The sequence below is a fragment of the Hipposideros armiger genome, unplaced genomic scaffold (assembly GCF_001890085.2).
Source record: "Hipposideros armiger isolate ML-2016 unplaced genomic scaffold, ASM189008v1 scaffold_279, whole genome shotgun sequence".
NCBI classification, from domain to species: domain Eukaryota; kingdom Metazoa; phylum Chordata; class Mammalia; order Chiroptera; family Hipposideridae; genus Hipposideros; species Hipposideros armiger.
The window spans coordinates 995623-1022178 of NW_017731629.1; the positions used below are offsets into that span (position 1 = coordinate 995623).

The 26556-nt window shown below is 46.1% G+C and overlaps 1 protein-coding gene across 1 annotated transcript in view; it reads right to left on the minus strand.

Annotated features, from left to right (window-relative positions):
- The window catches only part of GALNT10 (polypeptide N-acetylgalactosaminyltransferase 10), a 191498-nt gene that overhangs the window by 80087 nt on the left and 84855 nt on the right, over positions 1–26556 (minus strand). Inside the window, exons 2-4 of the mRNA XM_019657741.1 lie at positions 22482–22584; positions 19636–19774; positions 2052–2218 (exon numbers count right to left, since the gene is read on the minus strand). Of these exons, the coding sequence (XP_019513286.1) occupies positions 2052–2218; positions 19636–19774; positions 22482–22584 (409 nt within the window). The remainder of the gene's footprint in view (positions 1–2051; positions 2219–19635; positions 19775–22481; positions 22585–26556) is intronic.

The window sequence follows — 26556 nt, forward strand, 5'->3', positions numbered from 1 at the left end:
TCTACCCACTGCCTACATGACTCTGGGCAAGTCACTTAACCCCAGCTCCTCATCAGAGACTCAGGGATCCCAAGGCCTCACTCAGAGTCTGTTGTCAAAAGTAAATGAGGTAATACACAGGCCTGGTGCATTGATGGCCTCCTAGATGGTGAATGGACAGGAGACAATTTAGGTGGGAGGTGGGAAAACAGGGCATTTGTTTAGTGTTTTATAATTCGCAAAGCCATTTCACCCACAGAAAGGGGAAGACCATACCCGCACCTCCATGTCAGTACATTTATCCCTGACCTCCTCTCCTACAGCCAGCCATAGGTACTGTCAATAGGAACGATAACAACACCAAGCTTCAATGCTTATTTCTCATGTTCACTATGTGCCAGGCACTGTCCTGAACACTTCACACATAGTGACACGTTTCATGGTCACAGCCACCTAAGAGGCACATACTGTTATGTCCCATTGTACAGATGAGGGAACCGAAACACAGAGAGGCCAGGTGAGTGGGTCAAGGTCACAGATGTGGTAAGTGACAGGGCCAGGATCGAAGACGTAACCACTGCCAGGCTCTCTGGTAAAGACCAGGGCTATGGAGACAAGGAGACACACCCCTGGCTTCAGGGGGCTCACAGGCCTCGCTGCCGGGACACAAATCAATCTCACGTAAGGTATGAGATGTGACCATAACCACGGTGGAAGTACTAAGGGAACGAATGAGTTCTGACCATTCACTCATCAAAGGTGTAGTAGGCGCCTACTACGTGGCTAAGAAGCTGGGGGTGAGCGGTGATCACGACCGATGTGGTGGCCCCCGCTCTCAGGATGGACAGTGAGCAGGGGACCTGCAACCCGCCAATGTTGACGTGCTATATTTATTTGTATTTTAATTCTGCCTGTGATAAGAGCTAAGAAGGAAAAGGAAAAGCTCCCATGAGAATGAGTGTAGGTCAAGAGTTAGGGAATACTTTAAGAGGTGGTGAGAACCGAGTTCAAGATGGGTGCGTGTATGAGTATGTGCACACACACACGGACACACCACTGAGGCCTCAATACTAACGGCATGTAATTAAGAGTGGAGGATTAAATATGGGTGACAGGCAGGAAAACTCTGATTATTCTGGAGTGCACTCAGACTCCCTCTCTTCACTAATTATTAGTGCCTCTGAGAGAAGGTGAGCAGAGCAGAGGGCTTCTCTTGATTTTGCTGCAACTGGTGAAACCTTTGATGCAAAGAATAAACGTGAGACCACTGGCTGGAGGGCAGTGTGGTCTAGTGGTTAAGATCATATGCTTGGGGATAGACAGACACGGTTCGGTCACCCCATCATCACCTGAGAGCTATGTGACCAAAGGTAAGTTGCTGAACCTCTCTGAACCTCTGTTTTCTCACCTGTTAAATGGTGTGGCAGATACTGTAGGGGGGTTCACTCAACACTTATAATCCACTCTTCCCTTTCCTTTCTCTACTAAAGAGGCCCCAAATCAAAACACTCACATGCCCAGGCACTCTTGCAGACAGGGGTGCCCGGATGTCAGAGTTCCGACCAAAAGTCTTTCCTGAATAAGAAGGTAAAGGCTTGACAGAAGGAAGCTTTGTTCTCTTTGCCTTTCCTCCTCTTCCTGCCTGGAAGGCAGGCTCTCCTGAGGTACAGCAGCCCTTTTGAGAGCATGAGGATGAGGAAGCAGGGAGAGAGAAGCCTGGTTCTCTGACGACAGCCTTGAGCAGCTGTGCCAACCCTCAACCTTATTATGAAATGAATGAATCAATGAATGAAGAAACCTCTTACTTGTCTGAGCTACTGTTGATCAAGTTTGCTATTATTGGCAGGTTAATGCATTTCTGTATTGATACAAATGGGATAAAAACAGAACCTCCTGCATGGGCTGTTGTGAGAACTAGACGAGATAACGCGTGTGCAGCGCCAGGTTCATCACCTGGCACAGTAAATGGGGGCCCGTATGTTGGTGCTGCTGCAGAAGGGAAAGCCTGCCACCGCTGTGGCAGCCACGGGACACAGCACAGAGGGCAGGAGGCTGGGTGAGAGGGGCCCTACCTCGATCACTGAAGTCATCAACCAGCACGATCTCGGCGATCAGCTCCGGGGGCGAGCGGTTCAGCACGCTGTGGACGGTGCGGAGCAGGGAGGACCAGCCCTCGTTGTGGAAGGGGATGATGATGCTGGTGTTGGGGAGCGTCTCCAGGTAGCGTTTGCTGTTGCAGCTGGAGGGCGACACGGGGGACAAGGGAGAGGACAGGTTCAGCTCTCATCTTGCCAAGAGAACTCAGGCACAGGGCGTGGCTCACGGCAAACCCCACCTTCTGCTCCAGCCTTTAGGGAACAAGTGAGAGCTGGGGACACCTCAGTCACTTGAGAACCTTCTTCTACATGGCGCCCTGAAGTCCTGCCTCCAAACTCCGCGCACACAGTACATGGGGGTACGTATACAAGACCCAAAACCACGACGGCCCATGTGGGAAGAGCAGCACCGGGGTTCGGTGCTTTACATGCACCCGCTTGTTGAAGCCTTGATCGTGAGAGGAAGACGATTCCCTACCCTCACGACTCCATGTGGGGGGCAGTCCTTCAGTAACTGTGCCCTCCCCATCCCCCGTACATTCCTCTCCAATGGAGGAGAGATGAAACCATTTATCCACACGTCTGGGAGAATAAACCGAGCTTCGCGGGCTCAGCCCCTTCCTCTGCCCCTCCCTGGGTTCTACCAGCAGCAGGCACCTTTCCTTCTCTGCTCTCCGCCAGCCCCGTGGTAAGCTTGGCGGGTGGAAGGCCCTGCCTATGTGGGCCTTTAATATCATAACACCCAAAAGAATTAACATAGTTCCTTAAGAGCATCGAATATCTAGTTGGCGGTCAAATTTCCCTGATCTTCTTGTGTCTTTTTACAGTTGGTTTGTATAAATCAGGATCAAGACAAGGTCCACAGACTGCTTTTAGCTGATGTGTTGCCTAAGTCTCCGTTTTTCCTTACAATTTATTAGTTGAAGAAACTGGGTCATTTGTCCTACAGGACTTTCCACAGTCTGCATTTTGCTGCTTGCACTGCTGTGGTGTCTCTGAACAGGTTCCTCTGTCTGCCCTTCTTTGGTTCCTGCAAACTGGTAGTTGGATCTAAAGGCTTGACGTAATTCGATGAGATATTCTGGCAACCTCTTCAGAGGTGGTGGTGTGAGCATCCCATGGGAAACACGTGATGTCCAGTTGTCTCCCCTTTTGTGATGTTGGTAGCCATTGATGGTCAGTGTCTAAAGCCTTTATTTCATCAGGGGTTTGCAAAATGGTGACATTCTAATTCTATCATTTTTCATTTATTAGCTGGAATAGTTCTATCAGGAAAAACTACCACATCAACTATTAATATTTGGTTACCCTGAAATATAGGAAAGATAGGGTAAGTTCTTAATTCTTTGTTTACCAGTTTTCAGAATGACTAGCATCCTCCAAAGATGGCCAATGACTTGTTTTCATTATGAAAACGCATAAATATTAACATGCTTCTATTCAATGCAAGTATTATTCTTATTGGTTCCCAAATAGGCCCATCTTTTTTTTTTTTTTTAAGATTTTATTGGGGAATTGGGGAAGGGAAACAGCCAAGGTGTTGTCCTTCAATCTTAGTTGTGGAGGGCGCAGCTAGCTCAGCTCCAAGCCCAGTCACCATCTGGCTGCTCATCGGCAGCTCAGGACAGCTCAGCTCAAGGTGCTGTGTTCAATCTTAGTTGAAGGTGGGCATAGCCACCATCCCATGCGGAAGTCAAACCAGTAATCTTGTTAGCACGTGCTCTCACTAGCTGAGCCATCCTGCCACCTGTTGGCAGCTCAGCGGCAGCTCGGCTCGGGCGCAGCTCACGGGCCCATGTGGGAACCGGGGACTCTGTTGATCAAAGCTCTCGCTCTTAACCAACTGAGCCACTCGGCTGGCCCCCAAACAGACCCATTTTTAGCCAAAGGGAGTCTTCTCAAGTTGCCTCCTAGTCCTGTGAACAAGGTCACAGAGTACTGAGGGCTTCCTTGCTTTCTGATAAAAGATATCAGAAGACTCTTCAGGCTTAACTTGTATACTTCCTGCCCTAACCTGGAATCAGCCATGCTGCCAAGGAACCCTGGTTCCTTAATTCGTCCCACCATTCAGACAAGCTGGGGTAGGGGAGTAGGAGTGAATGCGTGGCCTCTGGCAGTGAGCTCCGTTCCAGCTGTGTGAACCGACTCCCCTAGTTCTGGCCGTCCGATTCTGATGGACAGGTCATCTCTCTCTTTCCTCCCGGGACGCTGGACTTCTTGCACGTCCCGTCTTGCTCTTCATCTGACTGGGCTGTTTTTATCCAGGCCGCATGCAGCCCTCCTCTGCCCCTTTCCCCAACTCTTTTAATCCTTTTGATCATTTCAGCCTTCTCTGGGAGCCTTCTCCAACTTCATTATGTCAGCCTTCACAAATAAACGAAAGCACCGCTTTTTAAAAATCCCTTTCCCCTAACTCAGCTGAGTCCTCTGTGGCCAAGAAAGAGACAGGCGACATCTAGTTTTCTACAAAAGGTCCTGCCTTCCATCCAATTTCACAGGAGGCTTGCTCAGCTGGAGCAGGGTGGGGGGTAGCTGTAATAAATTGCCTGTAGTCCAAGGGGTGAAATACAATAGAGCTATTACCCAGCAGAGAGCCCTCGCTCTCTCAAACCCCACAACCTGCCAGCAGACACACAAACACCATCGTATAGTAAGGGAAGTAGACAAAGCCACAATAGGCTAAATTCGCTTCTAATTTAATTCAATCGTGGAATTAAAGATTATTCAGAACGCAAATAAAAGGCTCAGCTGGAATCACAGCCCCAAATATCTGCCTTTTTTTTTTCTTCTTTTGGTCTCCTTTCTTTTTCTCCCTCATCCATCCATCCATCCACCCACTAAATAAGTACAAAATGGCATTTCGACTTTTGCCACGGGCACTCACTAGTCATTAGTTTGGTCCCAGTTTAGTAGAGGCTCTTTGTTTAAATAAAAAATTGTGTGACAAGCTGAAATGAATCTCTCCGGCATCAAGCCAGAAACTTGGTTCCACAGACCTGCCCACAGGCCACCTTCCTATGGAGAGCTTATGCAAAAAGGCCTCAGATCACAGTAGACAGAGGTGGCCTGGGGATGGCAGAGATGAAGACAGAAGGCTACCACTCACCCCAGGGCCACCCCAATCTTAGCAGCCCCCTTTAAGACTTGTCTTCATGTATTGTCTTGAGATGTCCACATTGGATGGTGACATACACCCAGTTCTTTTGTGAACGGTAAACACAAAGTGCCTCCCTGCTGATGCCTTCAGAGAGTCGCCACAGAGAATGTGGTCTCCAGGAAGGAGAAACCAGAGCACCGCTCCCAGTGAAAGGGGCTGGCCTTGGCTGTGACCAGACAATAAACAGCCTCTGCCTCCCCACAGCTTATTGTGCCCGATGGCTTACAAAGGTCTTTCTTTTCTCTCCTCGAATCTGTTCCAGCCCTTGGGAGGGAGATGAACCAGGGACTGCTCACCCTGTTTTCCACATCAGGAAAACAGAGCCCAGGAAGACAAGGACTTGGATTCAGGACTCAAATCCAGATAGCATCTATTTAAAATAACAATTGTGTGTGTGTTTCTTGAGGATACAAGTGATAACTGCTGTGTTTAAAAGTCTGGAAAACACAGAGAGGCTAAGGAACAACGGAGAACGACAGCAGCATCCTGTCCTGCCCAGTGCTGATGGGGCTGACCTCCATTCAACATTTGGGTATGTCTTCCTGTGCGCTATTTGCTGACCACAGGTCTGTTTCTACTGCATGGCATACAGCACACCGGCGTGATGGCATCCTAATCTCTGTGGGCTCCCAGGGGCAGCACGGCCTCCTGAGAGGCCTGGAAGAGCCCCTCTGTAGGCAGGATCAGGGAGAGCAATGCCCCTGCAGAGGGCGAAGCAGGGACACCGTGAAACTTCCAGCACACAGCACCCACCCTGATGTCTTCTTGGCTCAATCTTTCTGGCCCCAGGTGGCAACATATAAAAAGAAGCACCTGTGGAATTTCAAAACTTACAACTAAGACCCCCCAAAAAGCATTCCATCCCATGCACAAGGCACTTCCATTGTCATCTGGTTCACAGGCTGGTGAGGTCCCCACCCGGACAGGGGAAGTTTAGTTAGAGGTGCACAGCATGAGAACAAAGAGGCATGGTCGGCGGTGTTCCGTGATACACTGTGAAACAGTGAAAAGGGTAGGAACACTGTGAATGTCCGTCAATAGGAAAGCATTAAACAAATGTGAAAAATTCAAACTATGGAATACTGACAAGCAGTTTAAAAAATAAAGTGGATGATGACAATGATGATAACAGAAAATATCTGTTAAGGATTTCCGTTATTCCAGGCAATGTTCTAAGTACTTTATATGCATGAAGTCATTTAATTGTCACAATGCTTTCTTAGGAGGTAGGGACTATCATTGCTCTCATTACAAAGAGGAAGGAAACTAAGGCAGAGAGAAGGTAAATAAACGGCCTAAAAATTAGCTGGTAAGGGCTGGAGCCCGGAGTTAAACCCATCTGCCCTTTATACATATTAATATTTTCGTAGGGATAATGTATCCATGCTATTAATTGTATGAACAAAACCAAAATGAATAGATCAAAAACAAAAATTGAAGGAACTAAGCAGGAGTCTGGAGTCCTGGCTTCTAGTTTCTGCTCTGCCATGCAATAATCCAAGTCCTCTCTTCTGACTGGACCTCGGGGTCCCTTATTGTCAATAAGGGAGCCAGACTGATGCAGTGGGCAAGTCTTGTGTGCGTGCTCTGTATTCCTTCTCCTTTTGGTAACAGCATCCCGATTTTCCTTGGGGAAACTCCCATCCCTCATTTCTATAGCGTTTTGGAAGGAGGTCCTTGCCTTGCCTCAAGGGTGGGCAAGGGAGCCTGGCTCAGCCAATCAGAGCATTGCATCTCCCCAGCCACAGTGATTGGTTCAGGGATGGGCACCTGTAAATCAAAGTAATTATTTGCTGAGACAACCGGGAGAGAAGTAAGTTCTTAGCTGCTGAAATTGAACATGGGAGGCTGTAAGTCTGGTCTGCCTGGGGCCACCATGTAGACTGCTCCCTGTCTTAAAATGAAGTCAACAGAATAGAAAACAGAGCCAAGAGTTGGAGAGAGAGGCACCTGTTGGCATTATTTAGGGACCTGGATCCAGCCATGGCTGAAGCCAAGGTCTGCTCCTGGCCTTTTCAGTACACGAGCCAATGCATTTTCTTCTCTTAAGTCAGTGTGACTTAGGTTTCTGCCACTTGTAACTAACATAACCCTTGCTGATATAAATGGGTAATCTCTAAGCCCTTTCAGTCGAATGAATGTGTTTTAGACCAAATGCTGGCTTCTGAAAGGCAGAGACAGCAAGTCGTACTATTTTCCAGGAGTACTCTCAGATCTGAAGGGCGTAGCTTCTCTTTCCTGCTGCAGGAAGAGAACTTTGTTTATTCACTGACCAGGAGAAAGTGGCCTACGGTGGTGGTGATGGTGGTGGGGAGGCAGTGAAAGGACTTGGAGGCAGCTGAGCTCATTTGTCACCGAGCAGCCCCAATTTAATATTTCCTAAAGGATTCTGAGCTCTTGGGACACAAAGATGAATTTCATATACCAGCCCTTAAGATGCGCCCTCAGGGCTCAATGCTGGAGCACCAGAATATAAAAGAAGTAAAAACAGAGCAAAGTGTTGCAAAAATCTCTCTGTGTCCACTCTGAAACAGAACAACCCAATCATTTTGAAGGGAACCATAAAACACATTTAATTCCCTAGCACGGGACACCATGCACAGACCAAAGTGACATGTGGGCCAACTGAACAAACCCGGCACTCAATGTGCCTAAGGGAGTAAGAGTGCTCTGGATCGGGGTTCAAATCCTGGCTGCTGCTCTGCAGCTGTGAGACCCAAAGCAGGGTTCCAGCCGTTGCTGAGCCTCAGTATACTCATCTGTGAAATGGACATGGCAACACCATGAGGATGCCATGAGAACTAGGTGAGGCTGTACACTTAAACCAGCCACGTGGAGGGTCAAGTTGCTGGCTCTGTCCTTGGAGATGGGTCAATGTGGAGGACTCCCAGAAGAGAATGTCCTGTCTTTAATTCTCTCATGGTCAGGGATGGCCATCCCAGGGAAGGGCATGAGGCTTCTGTCAGGCTTAAGGAAGAGTTCTGCTCTTGTAGACGTGTATCCCAATTCTAGGTACCCCAGGCTTCAGCCAGCTCTGGGCTCAAAACATTCTCATTTGCTCACTCCTTCAATCATTCATGTATTCAAGAAATGTTTATTGAGCACCTCCTACATGACAAACACCATGCTAAACCCTGGGATTACAATGATGAAGAGCAAGTTGTTGTCCTCATCACATAGGATACAGAGTCGAATGGGGGAGAGGGACAAATAATATAAGCAGTACTAAGTTATGATAATTTTTCCAATGGGCTCTGGAGCCACCAAGAAGCTAAGTGGAAGTTATAAATAGCTTCAGGCTCTGGAACAAAAAGGAAGACACTGGGTCTCAGCGGGTACACGTGAAAAGCTCCTGCCTGCCCCCACCCCCAGACACAGATTTGGGCCCTCTCCTGACACACCCTCACAACAAGCCTTCCCTCCTTGCAGGGGATCAGCTTCCCAGCCCTTCTCTACCCTACTCTGGGGGATAAGACAGTCGGGCTGGAATCCGAGGAGCTGGAAGATGAGCGTGACAAAATGTGCCAAGGCTGACAGCTTATGCGGGTGCTTTTCCATTCAGAAGAGGTTTTGCTGAGAGCCAGATGCGCCCACCTGCTCTTCCCTCTTCTCAGGAGACAGGTAAGAGAATCACAAGGGTCTATTTATTTTTTTTTTTATAGGGGAATTGGGGGAAGGGAACAGTGCTGGGGAATTGGAGAAGGGGAACAGACAAGTTGCTGTCATTTTGTTCTTCAGTCTAGTTGTGGAGGACGTTGCTTCACTGGCCCAAGTTGGCACCATCATTGCGCTCTTCCCGGGCGAGGCAGATCAGTCGCCGCCTTCTGGACGGCCGCTCATGCTGGCTGCTGGCTACACACGGCAGCCCAGCTCCAGGTTGAGCTGTTGTTCAGCATCTTAGCTGTAGAGGGCAGTGTCACTGGCCCTCATAAGTGGGATACGAACCGGGTCCCTCTGGTGTCCCAAGCCAGCTCTTAACCAACGCGCCACTCGGCTGGCCCGAGGGTTTATTAATATTAATGATGCACCTCTGCACTGTCAGTTCATCACCAATTTCACATCCCCTAACCCACTCCAGGGTCTTCAGACACAAGCAATAGTCACAGGATCTTGGTTGTGTTGTCTTTCCTCCCCTTTGAACTCACATTTTGAAAACTCCCTTGGCTTAGATATTTAGTTTTAAAACCGTTACAAAAACAACAACAACAAAACATTTTAAAACACACAGCAAAATCTAACAGCTTCTTCACGCAGCTATCCCACACGATAAAGCTGGTCCTACAGATATAACAGGCAATGCATTCCATGTGCTCAAACTTTAAACCCAGGCTGACAGCAGGAAGGAGAAACCCTGGTTAATCAATATGGTATGGAAGGTCAGGGTGCCCGCAATGACCAGCATGAAATAACAACCATAAGGACCGCACCTCAGATGCCAGTTAGATGCCAGCTGCCAGGCAAACGCCATCAGGGAGAAACGGGCTTTAATACCAAGATTCTTGGTGGTTCGTGAAAAGAGGAGAAAGGAAGAAACAAAAATGTAAAGGATGTTCAAGGATGTTTTTGCCACTGTTTGTGGAAGCAAAGACCTGGGAACAACCTGTCTGCCTGTCAACGGAAGGCGGGTTGAGTAGATCATATTCCTGTGGAATATTAGACAGGTATTAGAAATGTGACCACAACGTAGTAAATGAACACAGCTACTTGTAGAATCAAATACATGTAGTACAATCACATTTTTGTAAAGCAAAACCAAACCCCTTCATATGTGTATATATGATGCATAAGCAAAGGAAACACTACAGAAAGCTAAACTGCTACCATTCACTACCTGGGCAGACTTAGGAATGGATGGAGAGAGAGAGCAAGAGAGAGAGAGAGAGGGGTGGGTGTGTACCTCGAGAGAACTATTGATTTCTCCCCGCAAAAAAAGCGTGGAGGAGGCTTACAATCAGGGGGGAATTATGTTCTATTCTATGTAAAAGTGCTCCTAAACTAAGCTACTCTTGCTTGTCTTATCATCCTGCTGTCCTTGATACCATCTTAATGAAGGGAGAGAATTGATAATCGCCTGTATCTTCCAGTCATTTTTCTCTTTTTCCTTAAAACCCTTTCAAGGCCAATACCACTTAGCAATCAAACTCAGGTCTGTAACCAATTTTACTGAGTGCTATTTATCTGCTCCTGGACAGGCATATATTACCTTCAGTGTGGTGGAGGAAACGCAACCTGAGTAGTCTGCTGCTTTTGTCCATTTATCTAGCTAATCCTGTTCGTGTGCCTGGTCCAAGAACCTTCACGCACAAACAATGAGAATTTAAAAATGCCTCCGTCCTTTTCTGTGAAGAAAAGGTCCCAGTCTGTGCAGGATGCAGCACAGAGAGCAAATGCTTGGGACCAGGTTTAAGTCTTCTTTGCCTTCCACCAGCTGTGTGCACTGGAGCAAAGAGCTGGGCTTCTCCCAGGCTCAGTTTGTGCATCTGTAAAATGGACCTAGTGATCCCCATTAGGTACAGTTTCAGAGAGGCTGGGATCACAAAAGAGTTGTGATACTGTTTTTGTAAATGAGAAGATAGTGTCAAAACATAAAGGGTAAAAAGTATCATCACACAAAACCTCAGAGTGGGACCGGGCTGGTAAAGTACTCAGCACAATCCCTGGCACCTCAGTACTTGATGAATGAGAAACGTTATTGTAACACCACAGCAACCATTTCTAGAAGACTTAGAAAATGCATCTGTTTGCAGAAATGATTAAAGAACCACACACCACACATCAGCTCACGTGGAAGTCAGGTGGTTTTTACCTAGCATAAATTGTAGGGGCACGTGCCCATTTGCTTTTTCTTTTCCTGGCTCACAAATCATTCAGGCTCCAGCCCCTCTTTCCGCCTGTCTGCTCCCGCCCTCCCCCACTCCACCCACCCCTGCCAAACAACTGCCTGGCTAACAACCTGCCAAACCAGGGAGTCTGCATCACTCACATCTGGGCATCTCTGGGGTGCTAATCTTATACCAAAGTACTCCATTATAAAACTGTCAAGCGAGTTTACTCTACTCCACCACACAAATTATGATAAAAGAGTAAAAACTGCTAATATGTACAAAATACGAGGTCTGACAGTTAAGTCTGAGAACTCATCCTAGAAAAACTGCTACATACCTCATTGCTGAATATCACTACGGTCACCTTCAAAGTACTCCCCTTGGGAAGCTATTCACTGATGACAGCACCTAGTCCACTCTTCAAAGCAATTTTGGAACTTCTTTTCTGGAATGGCCATCAGAGCTGTCGTCGTATTACGCTTGATGTCCTGAATGTCATCAAAATGTCTTCCTTTCAATATTTCCTTTTTCTTCGAGTAAAGAAAGAAGTCATTGGGGGCCAGATCAGGTGAGCAGGAAGGGTGTTCCAATACAGTTATTTGTTTACTGGCTAAAAACTCCCTCACAGACAGTGAGGTGAGAGCTGGTGCATTGTCGCGAAGCAAGAGCCATGAATTTTTGGCAAAAAGTTCAGGTGGTCTAACTTTTTCATGCAGCCTTTTCAGTACTTCCAAATAGTAAACTTGGTTAACTGTTTGTCCAGTTGGTACAAATTCATAATGAATAATCCCTCCGATACCAAAAAAGGTTAGCAACATCGTTGCAACAAGTTCGCAAACTTAATTGTCAGACCTCCCGTGTCTTCCGAGCCTATTGCTGTTTTACAGAGGGTCTGACAAACCTCTGAGCACTGTGGGGATGGGGTGGGGGAGTGAAACTCATCTGGGCCAGGAGTTTTCTTTGTGGGAAGGTTCGTAACTACAATATCAGTTTCTTTACTAGATATAGGGCTATTCAAATCAATCATTTCTTCTTGAATGATCTTTGGTACTTTGTGTCTTTCAAGGAATTTGTCATTTCATCTAAGTTATTGAATTTATAGGCATAAAATTGTTCAGAATATTCATTATTCTCTTAATAGTTACAGCATCTATAGTTGTGTCACCTCTCTCGTTTTTGATATTGGTAATTTGTGTCTTTTCTCTTTCTCATCAGTCTGGTTAGAAGTTAATCAATTTAATTGACCATCTCAAAGAACCAGCTAGGTTTCATGTATTTTTCTCTCTTGTTTTCCTATTATCCATTTCATTGATCTCTGCTTTGATCTTTCTGATTTCTTCTTTCAATCTTCTTTCTTTCTTTCTTTTTAATCTTTATTTATTAATTTACTCTTCTTTTTTTAGTTTCTTAAAGTAGAAGCTGAGGCCATCAATTTGAGACCATTCGTTTCTAACGTAGGCCTTTAATGTTAAAAATTACCCCATAAGTAGCATAAGTGGCCTATGTTCCCTGTGTAGTTGAAAAGAATGTACGTATATTCTGTTGTTAATGGGTGCTCTATAATCGTCGATTGGGTCACATTGGGTGATAATGCTGCTCAAGTCTACTAGTGTCCTTGCTGATTTTCTGTCTATTTGTTCTATGAATTACTGAGAGAGAACGGTTGAAATTTTGTAATTGTGGCTATGTCTATTTCTCCTTGCAGCTCTGTGAGTTTCTGCTTTGTGTATTTTGAAGCTCTCTTATTAGGTACATAAGCATTTAGGGTTGCTATATCCTCTTGATGAATGATCCTTTTATTACTACTATGAAATGACCTTCTTTATCCCTGGTAATAGTTTTTCTTCTGAAATCTACTTTTATTTATATTATTATATAGCCATTCTAGCTTTCTTTTGACTAGTGTTAGCATGGCAGATCTTTTCTATCCTTTTACTTTTAATTTATTTGTATCTTTATATTGAAAGTGTGCTTCTTGCAGGCAGCATGTAGTTGGATCTTGCTTTCTTCTCTAATCTGATGATCTCTGCCTTTCAACAGAAATGATTAGAGCATTTACATTTAACGTGATTATTGATGTGGATAGGTTAAATTCCATCCTTTTGGTACTTGCTTTCAATTTCTCCTTTCTGCTCTTTGTTCCCTCTACCCTCTTTTTCTGCCTTCTTTTGGATTAATTGAATATCTTTCATGATTTTATTTTATCTTTTATTTTATCCTAAAGGACTTCCTTTAACATTTCTTATAGTATGTGACAATTGTGATAAATTCTTTCAGCTTTTTGTGTGTGTGTGTGTCAGAAAAGTTTGTTGTCTTTCCATCTGAAAGATATTTTCATTGGGTACAGAGTTCTAGGTTGAGTAGGTTTTTGCTTTCAGTACTTTAAAGATGTTGCTACACTGTGTTCTTCCCTGTATTGTTTCCAGTGAAAGTTCTGTCACCTTTATATTTGGTTTCTCAGTCTACAATGTATTTCATTTCTCTGGCTGCTTTAAAGTGTTTTCTCTTCATCATTGGATTTCAGTAATTTGATTATGATGTGCCTTGGTGTTGTTTTACTCATGTTTCTTGAGGCTGGGTTTCACAGAGCTTCTTGGATCTGTGGTTTTATAGTTATCATTTAATTTGGAAAACTTTTGCCCATTATTTCCCTCCTCTCCTTCATGGACTCGTTACATGAATATTTGACAACTTAAAGTTGTCACACAGTTTATTAGCGCTCTTTTAATTTTTAAAAATTCTTTTTTTCCTCTGTGTATTTTACTTCGAATAGTTTCTCTTCTTATATCTTCAGGTTCACTAAACATTCCCCCCCTCCCCCGCAATATCTAACCTGCCATTAATTCCATGTACTGTATTTTTCATCTTAGATATTATTGGTATCATTTCTAGAAGTTCAGCTAGGTCTTTTCATATCTTCGATGTCTCTAACTTTTTAAACACAAAGAACACAGTTACAATAACTGTTTCAGTGTCCTCTGCTAATACGTACATCTGTGTCAACCCTAGGTTGGTTTTGAGTATTTTCCTCATTATAAGCCATGCTTCTCCACTTCTTTGCATGCCCGATAATCTTTGGTTGGATTTTATCTTGGTGAGGGCTGAATAATTTTGTACTACTGTAAGTATTTTCAAGGTTTGTCCTGGGATACAGTTAAGTTACTTAGAAACAGTTTGATCCTTTTGGGTCATAATTTATGCTTTTTTAAACTGGTCCAGAGCACTGTTCAGTCTAGGGCTAATTAGTCCCCACTGAGACAAAACTCTTTTAAGTCCTCTACCCAATTCTCCATGTTACGAATCACAGATTTTCCAGGCTGGGTTGTGGGAAGAGGTGCTGCTCTTGGTGTGGTGTGAGAGCTAGGCACTGTTCCCCCTAACCCTTTTGGATGATCTCTTTCCCAGCCTCAGGAAGCTTTCTCATAGGAAGAAGCTCATCGGTAATCTGCTGAATACTCAAGGGGACTGTCCACAGATCTCTGTAGCTCAGTCTCCATGCAGCTCTTGCTTCTTCAGTCCCTTGGCCTGTGAACTCTTTGCTCTTTGTTCTCCCTGGACTGTCAGCACCATCAGCTCAACTCAGGAAGTCCTCGGGGCTCCACCTGGGCTCCCCCACCCTGCACCACGCCCTGAAAACTCTCTCAAGGCAATTAGCCCAGGCAGCTGAAGGGCTCTCCTCATTTGTTTCTCGCCTCCTGGGGATTACTGTCCTTCACTTCCTGGTGTCCAGTGTCCTTTTTTTTTTTCCTCCAGTTGTTTCAGGCAGGGGAGTAAATCTGGTCCCTGTTACTCCATCTTGGCTCCTAAATAGAATATTTAAGGTCTATGTGTACATTCGTATTGGAGCACAGATATTATTATTATTATTACTACTACAAATGTGGTGGGCTTTAACTTCCTGTGCTTTCAAATTGTCATTTTTTTCTTCAGAGTATAAGTTCAATAAATGTTTGTCAAAGGTAACAGAGTATAACTCCCTCCACTGTTGTTTTTGCAAACTGTTGGGGACGTAAAGGTGCTCAATAGGAAACGGGCCTATTCTAAATAATATGAGCTTGTAAATTCTTTTGAGGAAATTCAGTACACACCATAAATTAACCATGTTAATTTAACAAAAAGGAAAAAGCAAAAAGGAGCATGGACCCAGGATTCTAGGTAGGTCTGGGCCTTTTATTGCAACAAAGACTCCGTTTAGGTTCATTCATTACTGGAAGCTAAACCCATGGACTGCAGAGGGCAGGTCAGGGCTGTAGACCACTTTCATTGCCACTTTGGACAATCTTTGCCTGGGAACAACTGACTACCCAGCAGGGGGCTGTGCATAGAAACCTTCAGACCCAGGCCACGTTAGCAGTTGCAGCTCCACTGCCATCAGCTCTGTACACCTGAGTGGCCTCCATGTGCGGCTGTTGAGCAGCCCAGCAGGGCCCTCTGGGTAGCAGGGAAAGTGGGCCAGCCCACCAGCCAGCCTCTGTTTTGCTCCCTTGGCAGGCAGTGCAGAGGGCAGGCCTGCTCAGAGCCAGCTGGCCGCCTCCCACGTGCAAGCCAGCAAGTCAGGCCCAAGCCTCTAGCTTCCGCTCTCTGTGGCTGCGCGGTCCCCCAGTGCAGCTTCTGGGGGAAGCGAATGCAGCTGGCACAAACAAACAGCCCCTCAATCCTCTTCTTGACATGCTGTTGCCAAAATTCAGTTCGAAGGAATAAAAGGCAAACATAAACCTCAGCTCCTGCTGGGGAAGTTGTTTAAGCTAAAAGAAACTGGGGGGAATAAGGGCTCCACTGCTCTAATTTATTCACACATTTCTGCTGTCAAACTGCAGGAAAGTTCCCTCTGCTGGGGGGGGGGGGCTCTTCAAGACATCTGTCAACTTATTTCTGAAAAGTCAGCTTCCACAACTAGGGAGTCTAAAAAAGGGGGGGGTGTGTGTTAGGAGCACTATATGTAGCCCCATCTTTTTTTTTTTAATTTTATTGTTAGTTTCAGGTGTACAGAACAATGCAATAGTTATCCTTTTCACCCTCACCAAGTAACGACTCCCCCTCCCCCCATCTACTGCCCTCCCACCCCCGATATGCTTATCTATTACAATTCCATTGACTCCATTCCCACTCTCTACTCTGTAGCCCCATCTTTCACTGAAGCTTGGATGCTGGCTGGGCGTGTGGGCTGGTCACGGAGGAGCCTGTGGCATCCTCAGGCTCAGCTCACATCCATCCAGGACCAGGGTTCCTCACCTTATCAGTGTCCTGGACCCCTCTGCAAGGCTGGTAAAATGCACACACACGTCTGAGAGCAATGATTATAATTCATAAAATAAAATATATGAGGTTGTAAAGGAAACTAGTTAGGCTGAAATAGTTATCAAAAAATTCAAATACAGTAACAAATGCGTTTCTTTAGGAACACATTAAATGACATGACCTAGTGGTGGTTCTAAAAACGACCTTCATTCCAAAGTAGTGATGAATGTCCACGACATTTCACGATACCTATAAAGTGATGAGAAAGCACGTGACTTCTTTTGGTGACTACATCACAGGTGCTTTGTTGCCTACATTCATAACTGGAGGAAACACCAAGTTTCAGTTGGAGGTGAATGAAAAAAAAAATGCCATGTTTTTCTCATCCAAGCTGACAGACCTTCCTGAATTCTCTTCGTGGACCACAGAATTCCTGGATTAAGATCTTTCTTTTCTCTGGGCTGTCGGGAAAGAGCACTGCGCAGGGAGACAAAGGGTCCGTACCCCCATGCTGGCTCCTCTTCTAACCAGCTGAGGGACTCATCCTTGCAATTCATAAGCTGAAGAACGTGCATCGTCTTGCCTGGGGCCCTTTGCCCAGGCAGCTCTCTACCTGCAGCGTCTTCCGCAAAGGCTGGTGTGGCGTGGGGGTGCCCTCTGAGGTTCCAAGCACTCTCTGCGCACCACTTATTACTGGGCTTCTCAACCGTGCAATGCCCTCCGTATGCCGTCTGTCCCAGCCCTTGCACAAAGCAGCAAGAATGGCTCATTTATCACTGTGTTCCTGGTGTCAGGCACAGGGCTCGGCACACACAAGACCACTATTTGTGTATTTACTGAATGAACAGATGAACAGATGGACAAAAGCTGCGACCACACCCAGCTTCTCTTTCTCATTGTAAAAATATTCCTTATTTCACACCAGCAGTTCTCAACCCTGGTCATATGAGAGAACTGCTTTTAAAGACTAGGAAACGCTAAGACCCAGGCCTCATCCCCAGAGATTGAGATTCCAGTGGCTTGGGGTGGGGTCCTAGCCTTTGTATTTTTTTTAAACTACCCCAGGCACAGTGAGAGCCCAGAGTCCCACAAAACATCAGCTGAGGTGAGAATAAAAGGCTCCCAGATAAACTTCTTCCCTAGACCCAGAAAGATGATATTAGTGCCGAATTCTGAACTCTGCAAGGGGCTAAACACATAAATGGAGTTTCTGACCCTCAGAGTCAGGTCGCAGCTCTGAATCCAGAAACATCAGTAATATCTGAACTACATTCTCGGACTTAGATGAAAAAAATTCTCAGGCTTGACAGTGAAGTCCATGAAACAAATTGCAAACCCCAGAGGCAGGCACACTGAGGCCCGTTCCCTCCCCTCACTGCAAGCAACCCTCAGGAAGAGGGCCCAGTCCCGGACAAGAGGCGCACTCTGCAGCCGTGTGGCTTCCTCCCCCACAAAGTGGAGATGGTAACAGTACTCCCCGCTCCAAGCACTGTTGCAGGATGTAATGGGGCTGGAAACATCTGGGGAGCAGCCAAAAATGCTGTCAAGATTAATTCTTGATTATTGCAGTCTACCGACTCAGTTCTTATAGGTGCAAAGACCTTATAGCACAGCAATTGAGAACACATATTCTAGAGCAGCGGTTCTCAACCTTCCTAATGCGGCGACCCCTTAATACAGTTCCTCATGTTGTGGTGACCCCCAACCATAAAATTATTTTCATTGCTACTCTATAACTGTAATTTTGCTACTGTTATGAATCATAATGTAAATATCTTTTTGTTTTCCGATGGTCTTAGGCGACCCCTGTGAAAGGGTTGTTCGACTCCCAAAGTGGTCGCAACCCACAGGTTGAGAACCGCTGTGAGAGGCAGAATCCCTGCATTCAAATTCTGGTGCCACCTCTTACCAGCTGTGTCATCTTGTGTAAATGATTTAACCTTTTGGTACCTCAATTCCCCATCTGTAAAATGGTGATAATAAAGGTATCTACCTCACTGGGTTTTTGGACAGTTTGGCTGAGTTAACGCACTTAAGTGCCCAGAACATCAGTTATAAAACGTAAGCATGGACCAGATTCATCTTCAGGGCTTCTTAAAACACCGAGAGCTGGGTCCCTGCCCAGAGCCTTTCATTTGGCTGACCTGGGCTGGGATTTGAGAACCTGCATGCCCAACAAGCGCCTGGGGGATGCTGATGGCACTGGTTTGGGAACCACACTTTGAGAGCCACTGGCTTAGAACACTGCCTGGCATATAGTAAGCACCTAGTGAGTGTTAGCTCTCATTATCTTTGCCTGGCCTCTACTTTTAGTCCCTGAACAAAACACTTCATCCTCCAGTGCTACGCAGTACTGCCTTCGTGTAGGAGCCATTTTGAAATCTCCCACTTGCAGTGGACCCCAAATTTTGGCCCCCATACAAGTCGCAGGAGCTCCCTGTGGGAGCTTATTTGTAATGCAAGCTCTTAAGCCCTAACCCAGATCTACCGACTCAGGAATTATGGGGGTGAAGCTCAATGTCCTGTGTTCCAACAGCCCCTTCAGATGATTCTACTGCACATCAGCTTTAAGAACAACTGTTCTCCTAGAAAATCGCCGTGACCTTCACAATAACCCTACTGAAAACGTCCAGGAGGCAGGATGGCTTCAGGTCCAGAATGTAGCTTTTGGCTGAACTGGAGCCTAAGGCCTGGCTCAGCTCCTCAGTCTCTTTGTGGCCTTATGGGAGTTATGACACTCCTTTAAACCTTGGTTTTCTCATCTGTAAAATGGGCATCATTTAGGACTCACCTCACAGGAACCTGAGATGATGCAAACAAAGGGCCCGGCACATGCTGCCTACTCAAAGAATGTTAGCTGCCACTGTCCTCTTTATAATTGGTACACTATGTCCTCTCTCAAATGATTTGCAGTAGCTTATAACAAAGACATACATATACAGATACACAGGAGAGCTAAAGTAAAGACAATAAAAAAAATAAGAATGTCACACATAGAAAGTAGAGAGAGTGAAGGCTGGAACTGTTGCTGCAAATGTCTTCTAACTGGGGTCTGAATATCCCCATGGGCCAGAGCAAAAAGGAAATGTAGGGGCTCCATGTTCCACCACCTGAACAGAGCTAGGAGACTGGCTCTCTTGGGGACACATCACCGTCCCTCTGCCTCACATGGACATCCTAGGTGTATCCAATCACGGGAACCTTCGCACAAAGGCCCTCGGGAACAGGAGGGACTCTCCTATCCAGCAGTGTCTTCTTCTACCTGTTTCTTTAATTAATTCTCGACAAGAGCCAAGAGCAAAATCCTTACATCCCAGAAGATGAGCGATGTTACACTTACTTTGGGTGTCGGATATCAGGGAGAGAGCGGTTCAGGGAGATTTTATCACTGACGTAGATGTTAAACCCATTTTCTCGGTACGCCTGATCCACTCTGTCTGCGTCGGTCATGGGGTAAGGTCGCCCCTGCTCTCCATTTCCTAGGGGCAAAGAGCAAAGTCGATGCTGCTAAGTGAATCGAGAGGGGAAGAGGGATGAAAAAGGCGACGTGACCACAAAGGTAAACCTTTATGATCGGATACCAAGTGTAGGTCCAGGTTTTCAGGGGAAAGAGGACAGAAGGCAGGTTAACGGGCACTTATTCAGTCATGGGAGTCCTACACTTCACAGACTTTGTTCTCATGTGGTCTCCACATCAAGTCTGCAGGGTGGACTGGAGAGCCCTCAACCTCTAGGTCAGCGGTTCTCAACCTGTGGGTCGCGACCCCTTTGGGGGTCAAACGACCCTTTCACAGGGGTCACCTAAGACCATCGGAAAACAAAAAGATATTTACATTACGATTCATAATAGGAGCAAAATTACAGTTATAGAGTAGCAACGAAAATAATTTTATAGTTGGGGGTCACCACAACATGAGGAACTGTATTAAGGGGTCGTGGCATTAGAAAGGTTGAGAACCGCTGCTCTAGGTGGATAAATGGGGACTCAGAAAAGTTATAAAACCAGGTCTGCGGGTTGCAAAGCCCATGCTCCCTGCATTCTGCCAGGAGCCCCAAACACCCCTGACTGGGAGGCCAATCACCTGGACAGGAGGCCAGGTTAGTCACGTATGAGCGGATCACCATGGCCCAGTCACACCACCTCTCTGAACTGTAGCTGGTGCCCCTCTGCTACCCACAGCATGTAAAGAGTCAAAGGAAATGCTGTACACATGAGAAAGCTTTCTGTAAACTACAGAACACTATATCAACGTGAGGAAATATTATGATTACTGTCTAGGCAGGGTAACTTTATATGTAAATTGGAAGTGCCACAGATTATAAAAGATGTGTTGGTTTTTTAAGCCAGCAAATGAAGAACTGCCTAACCTACGCCAGAATTGCCTGAAAAGTGTTGCCGTGGGTCACGCACTGAGTGGGTAAAGGCCTCTTCTTTCCTCTCTCTGGACAATCCACCTGGGGAAAGAGTTCCTGATGCTCCAGGAAATTATCCTCTGGGTTCCCAGGGTGCAGATGGTGATTGGGAATGTCTACAACAAGCCCTGCGATAACAGCCCAAGAACCCGCCAGTGATGAGGCTCTTAAAGAAATGGCAATAAAATCAGTGGGTTAGGAACCACCTCATCTTCTGAAGCCTGTGGTCGGAGCAACACCCTGCTTGGTTTGCAAAGTTAATGCTGACCATATCAGCTTGAAAGGAAGGTGCCAGCTGAGAGGCGCAGCCCAAGAATGGCTGTGGCTACCCCAAACCAGCCAGAGGAGGGGGAGGACGCTGCTGTCTGTACAGGACGCTCCACAGTAGCACACTGTTGGTTAGTGCCCAAGACACATTCCGGAAGGGACACAAATGCAGCGAGCAGGCACAGAAGGGCAGAAACATCTCTCTCAGGGAAGAATGCCTCAGGAAGGCAGTACAGGGGACTGATTCAGAGTCCAGGCTCTGGAGACGGGCATAGTGGGGTTCACAGCCCAGCCCTGCCACTCCTCAGCTAGGTCCTCTTGGGCATGCTTTTGGCCTGCCTATGTCTTGGTTTTTGCCCTCTGTAGTAACTGGGATAAGAAGGTTCCGTGTGATGATTAAGGCGGTAATGCAGGGCGAGGTGCCTGGTACGTAGCACCGGTCATTATTATGCTGAATAATTTCTCCAATCCTGACTTTTTTTTTTGCTAGTTAGCCCAACGTTCTAATAATTCTAGTATAATTATCTGGCAAATCAGCTCTTTTCAAATGCTTCCTTTCTTAATTTAAGCGGCACCCCCTTCCCAACCTTTCATTCTAAATCACTGGCATACAGAAAAATGCATGTCATGTCTTTAGAGTTCCCTGAACTTCAGTTATCATTTCAGCTCTATTCATAGCCTCGTTGTAATCTGGTTTTGTCATAATGTAATTTTGAAAAAAATCAACAATAGTGGGTGCCTTTAACTGAGATAAAAAAAATGAATAAAATACCAATCCCTTATATTTCTAGAGTTCTTTCCAGGGTAAAGTTTCTTCATACCAACACGCTGAGGCTGTCAAAACAAGAAGCATGAGCCCCACTGACAGATGGGGAAACTGAGGCTCACGGAGAATTTAGCTGATGGTCACATGGCTGATAAGGGGTGTCAGAGCTGCTTTCCTGACTCCTAATCCACGCTCTCTAGAAATGACTCTCCTTACGTACCTTCCCATCCCAACCCTTCCCAACGCCTCACGGCAACAGGAACTGCTCCCAAGACGAATTAGCCAAAGAAAACTTTAGCTGAAGCCCACTAAATTCCTTCAAATTCATGGCTACAGTGCTGGGTAGGGGTCAGCTCTGCCCTGCAGACCTGGGTTCAAACTCCAAGCCTCCCTCCTTCTCACTACTGTGGACTGTGGGTAGATTATCCCATCTCTCTGAGCTACAGGTCCCTTCTCTCAAGGTGGCTGAGCAAATTCCTAAAAGCAGTGGATGTGGTGATATGAGTGGAGAAAAGAAGGGGTCAGCTGTCAGGTGAAGATGGGGATTCTAGAATCAGGGGAAGGAATGGTGGCAGATGGAGTCAACAGAAGGTCCAGACACCCCGTTAAACACGCGCGCACACACACACACACATATGCACGCGCGTGCACACACACATGCACATGTGCGTGCACGCGCACACGCACGCATACGTACACTCTCCAGGGGACCTGCCCGTGGATGACCCTGCTCTCCGTACCTACGCGCTGAGCATCCCTCCTGATGGCTTCTTTGTCGTGCCAGTCCTTCAGCTTTTGCCCATCTCCCAAGAAAAATATCTTCTTTGGCTGATTGTGTGATCCCTTAAAAAAAAAAAAGACAAATACTATGAAAAAGAAAAGGGAACATAAGTTTAATAACAGAGACCCAGAATTTACACTGCCTGAGGGGGCTTTTGGTATTGATTGACTGTCTGCCATCGTTTCTTCATTTACGAATGCCACTGGTATACCTCCGTTAGTGCCTGCCATGGACCAGCCAGGTGTGCAAAGATCAGAAAGGTGACGGGCACACAGTGTCTACCCTCTTGGAACTCAAAAACCAGCAGGAGAAAAAAACAAATGGCCAAGCATTCCTTTCACCCAAGAGAGAAAGCAGTAAGAATGGCGCCGTCCAACAGAAACGATAACGCATGCCACAGGTGGGAGCCGCATATGTACCTTTCAACTTTCTGGTATTCACATTGGGAATAAAAAGAAACAGGTGAACTTAGTTTTGAAAATATATTTTATTTAACTCAATATACTCTATGTGAAATATGATCATCTTAGCATGCAATGTTAAAAATCATTGAGATATTTTATTTCTTGTACTAAGTCTTTGAAACCCCATGTGTACTTCACACTTGTGCTCATCTCAATTCAGACCCTTTCAAGTGCTCAACAGCCACAGGTGGCTGGTGGCCACATACTGGATGGGGCAGGGTAGTGACCCTTAAGATGAGAGGCCCACAGGAAGTGCTACAGGAGTTCACTTCTACCTGGGAGAACTGGAGAAAGTTCCATGGACTTGTGGGCATGTGGGGTACACTTCAGATAAACAGAAATGAGAGGCAGGCAGGACAAATGACCTAGGCATAGACTGCCAGGTGTGGTGGACAGTGGCAGAGATGGGCTTGGCCCAAGGAACACTGAGTACAGGAATAGAAGTAGGGTCTTGGTCATCTCTACCGTCCCAAAAGAGAGCTCCGTCCCAAAGAGGGCAAATATTTGGCAATTTTGTGTGGAAGGTATGAACAAGCCATTGGATGGCTGAAAGAAAACAGGGCTACACAGCAGCCCCAAGGGGCCTGGCTCTAAAGGTGTGTATTTTGTGTTTGGGGAGGTGAGCCCATCATCATGGGCCCATCAGGAAGGGTCTCCCTAGTTAAAAGAGGCCACAGACCAGGGTCTGGGGTCATCCAAAGGGGCCAGGTGCTTTCCCATGTCATAGTCAAGTCTAAAAACTTGGCCCTAGGGCTCAGTTAGAATTTCCCAAGGTAACACGGCACCACAAAATCTTCCATGTTCCCGTAGATGAGAATGGCTTTCCCCATCACCTTGCCCGTTAAAAATTCCACAGCCTTGTCCTTGTCACTGTGGCATGCAAAATCCAATGGTCCTGTTTCCTATGCAATTAATGACAAAGGCCCTGAATGTGTGGCATGTACTGGGACATTAGCACCAACATGAAGCCACCAGAATAAAACCATCCACACACCCATTTATTAAGTCTCTGGCTGATTCTCGAGTTAGCAGATTTCCCCCAACAGCTCAATATCCTTACAACAGCTCTAATGACAATAACAATCCTTTGTATTCTGTCTCCTACAGACCGCTCTGAGCTGCAGGAAGAAAATCCTGAAAGTTGGCATGCCAGGTGTTTTGGTCAGAGAAGGAAAGGAAACTGTGAGAAGAAAGGCCACATGCCCACAAATCACAGAAGCTGGGCTAGAAGTTTCTTAGGAGGGTTTCAACTATGTTGAGCTACATTTGTACAAGAGACACCTCTGTGCTGCCTGGGGGAGAGAGGGGCTGAGAGTAGGAGCGTGAGCCCCCCTTCAGTCAGACCACAAATGCATCTATCTGTTTTCTGTACTGGGGTTCCATGTGGGATTTCATTTTAGATAGGTTCTCTGCAAAAAACAAACTGACAACCAAATCTCCAAACAAGCGAACAATTACACCTGGAAACTGAGCTAGGACCACTTCCCTATTTCACCAACAGGGAAACTGAGCCTTGGGGTGGGTTAGAGACCTGCCCAAGGTGAATACTTCTAAGTCTAGATGTCAGGATTGCTTGATCATGAGCTGTTACGCAATCTTTTTTCCAGCCCTCCCCCCCAAATTCTTCTCTAGTTTTTGCTACCCAAAGATTGGGAAATTCAGTTGGTTACTTGAGGCCACTGGCAGAACTAAAGAGGCTCTGCAAATGGAGGATGCCTTCATGCAACGCACCAATCTAAAGTGGTTCTCATAGTGTGGTCCCTGAAACAGTGGCGCCCTTACCACCTGGGAACTTGTTAGACATGCTCATTCCTGGGCCCCGCCCCGGGCCCCCAGAAGCAGAACCTCTGGGGACGGGGCCCTTTGATCTGTGTTTTAACAAGTCCTCCAGTAGATCCTAATGCAAGCTCAAGTTTGAGAGCTACTGGTCTAGGATGAAGGAGGCCACAATCCCTCCTGCTCTGTGCTGGTCAAACCAAACCCGGGCAATTCCATCCACTGTAAGCAGGCAGTTATCATCATAGGCCACACAAAATCTGAGGCCTGGTCATGGGCAAATTACAACCTGGTGGCTTTTTATTTATTTATTTATTTTTTAATTTCCAGTGTGAAAAAAAAAAAGAGATTTTCTGTTGTTTTATCAAGAGTTTTGGCTTCTCTTAAAAACTCAAAAGACATGTCAGTGCTCAGACTGAGTTCCCTCAGCCCCGCTGCTGGGCTGAGCACAACAGCTGTGCTGCTTAGACAGGGCACAGGGCTGAGTCTCACAGTTATGACCTCATAGAAGTAAAGTCCTTGAATCTTGTTCTCAGGATGAACAGTGAATTCCTGAACTAACAGGGTAGAGGATTAAGGTTCCACAATTCTGGGAGTTTGACACCCATGGCTTCTATCACCTCCACTGCCTTTTGCCTTAAGGATGTAACGTCCCTCTGGGATGACCTGCAGAGATGACCTGTGCTGGTTTGGGTGGTTGCATTAGTCCTTACATCTTCCCTAAACTAGGAGGACTGCAGAGCCTGCCGACACAGGGAGTTCTGCATGTCTACGTGTGTAATTACTAGAGTCCCCAAATAGCCAAGCTAAGCAGCTGCTCAGAGACAATTAGTCCACTCTTCCCCATCTTACACATGGGGAAACTGAGGCCTAAAGAGGCCAAGTTACTCAACCAAGGCCACGCAAGCAGGCAAGAGGATAAGAGCCATGTTCTTCGGTTCCCAGGCTAGTTTGTGGTAGAGAGAACCCTTGTAGTGTAACCTTGGACAAGAGACAGGAGGCATGGAAACCTCGATTTTCCCATCTTGAAAATGGAGACAGCACTGCCTGACCACAGGTACTTTCAGACAAACTGAGAAAATCACCAACAGTATATATCCTGAGCACTTTCAGAATTTACACATAGAATGTGGATATGAACTTTAGGATCTGAAGAATCTACTGTAAATCGACATCTTCACACCAAATTGCCTTGATACAGGACTCAAATTTTACTACATATATTAAAAAGATTTCCAGTAATAGGTCTGAGCTTTTGGTAGGAGAAAAAGCTGGTTTCAATTCCAAAATCACAGAGCCTTCAGAGCCCAAACGGCCTTTAGAATCCTATCCACAAACCTTAACAAAAATTGCAGTTAATTTCAGGTGGTTCACAAGTTTCTTTGGTCCATCCATGGAAACCCCTTAGACAGGTCATTCAAACTATCACCAGATGTTTATTGAGACCTACTCTACACCAGGCACTGTGTTAGGTACTAGGGACAGAGGCGTGACAAGACAGATCCCCGTGCAGGCACTGATGGAATTTACAGCCAGATCAGTCTCTTTCAAAGGGTGGCTGAGGTCTGGAACCTCACTATAGATGTACATTCCTGGGCCCCCCCCTGAACCTACTCAATCAGAGTATCTGGGGGTAGGAGGCCAGGAAAAGATGTTTTTAAATATATCCTCCATGTAATTCTGATTCACAATAAAGGTGAAAAAGCCACCTTTTTTTCACTAAATCCAACATTTACTATCTCATTTTACAGATATAAAATCTGAGATTAAAAGAGTAGAATGGACTGGCCCTAA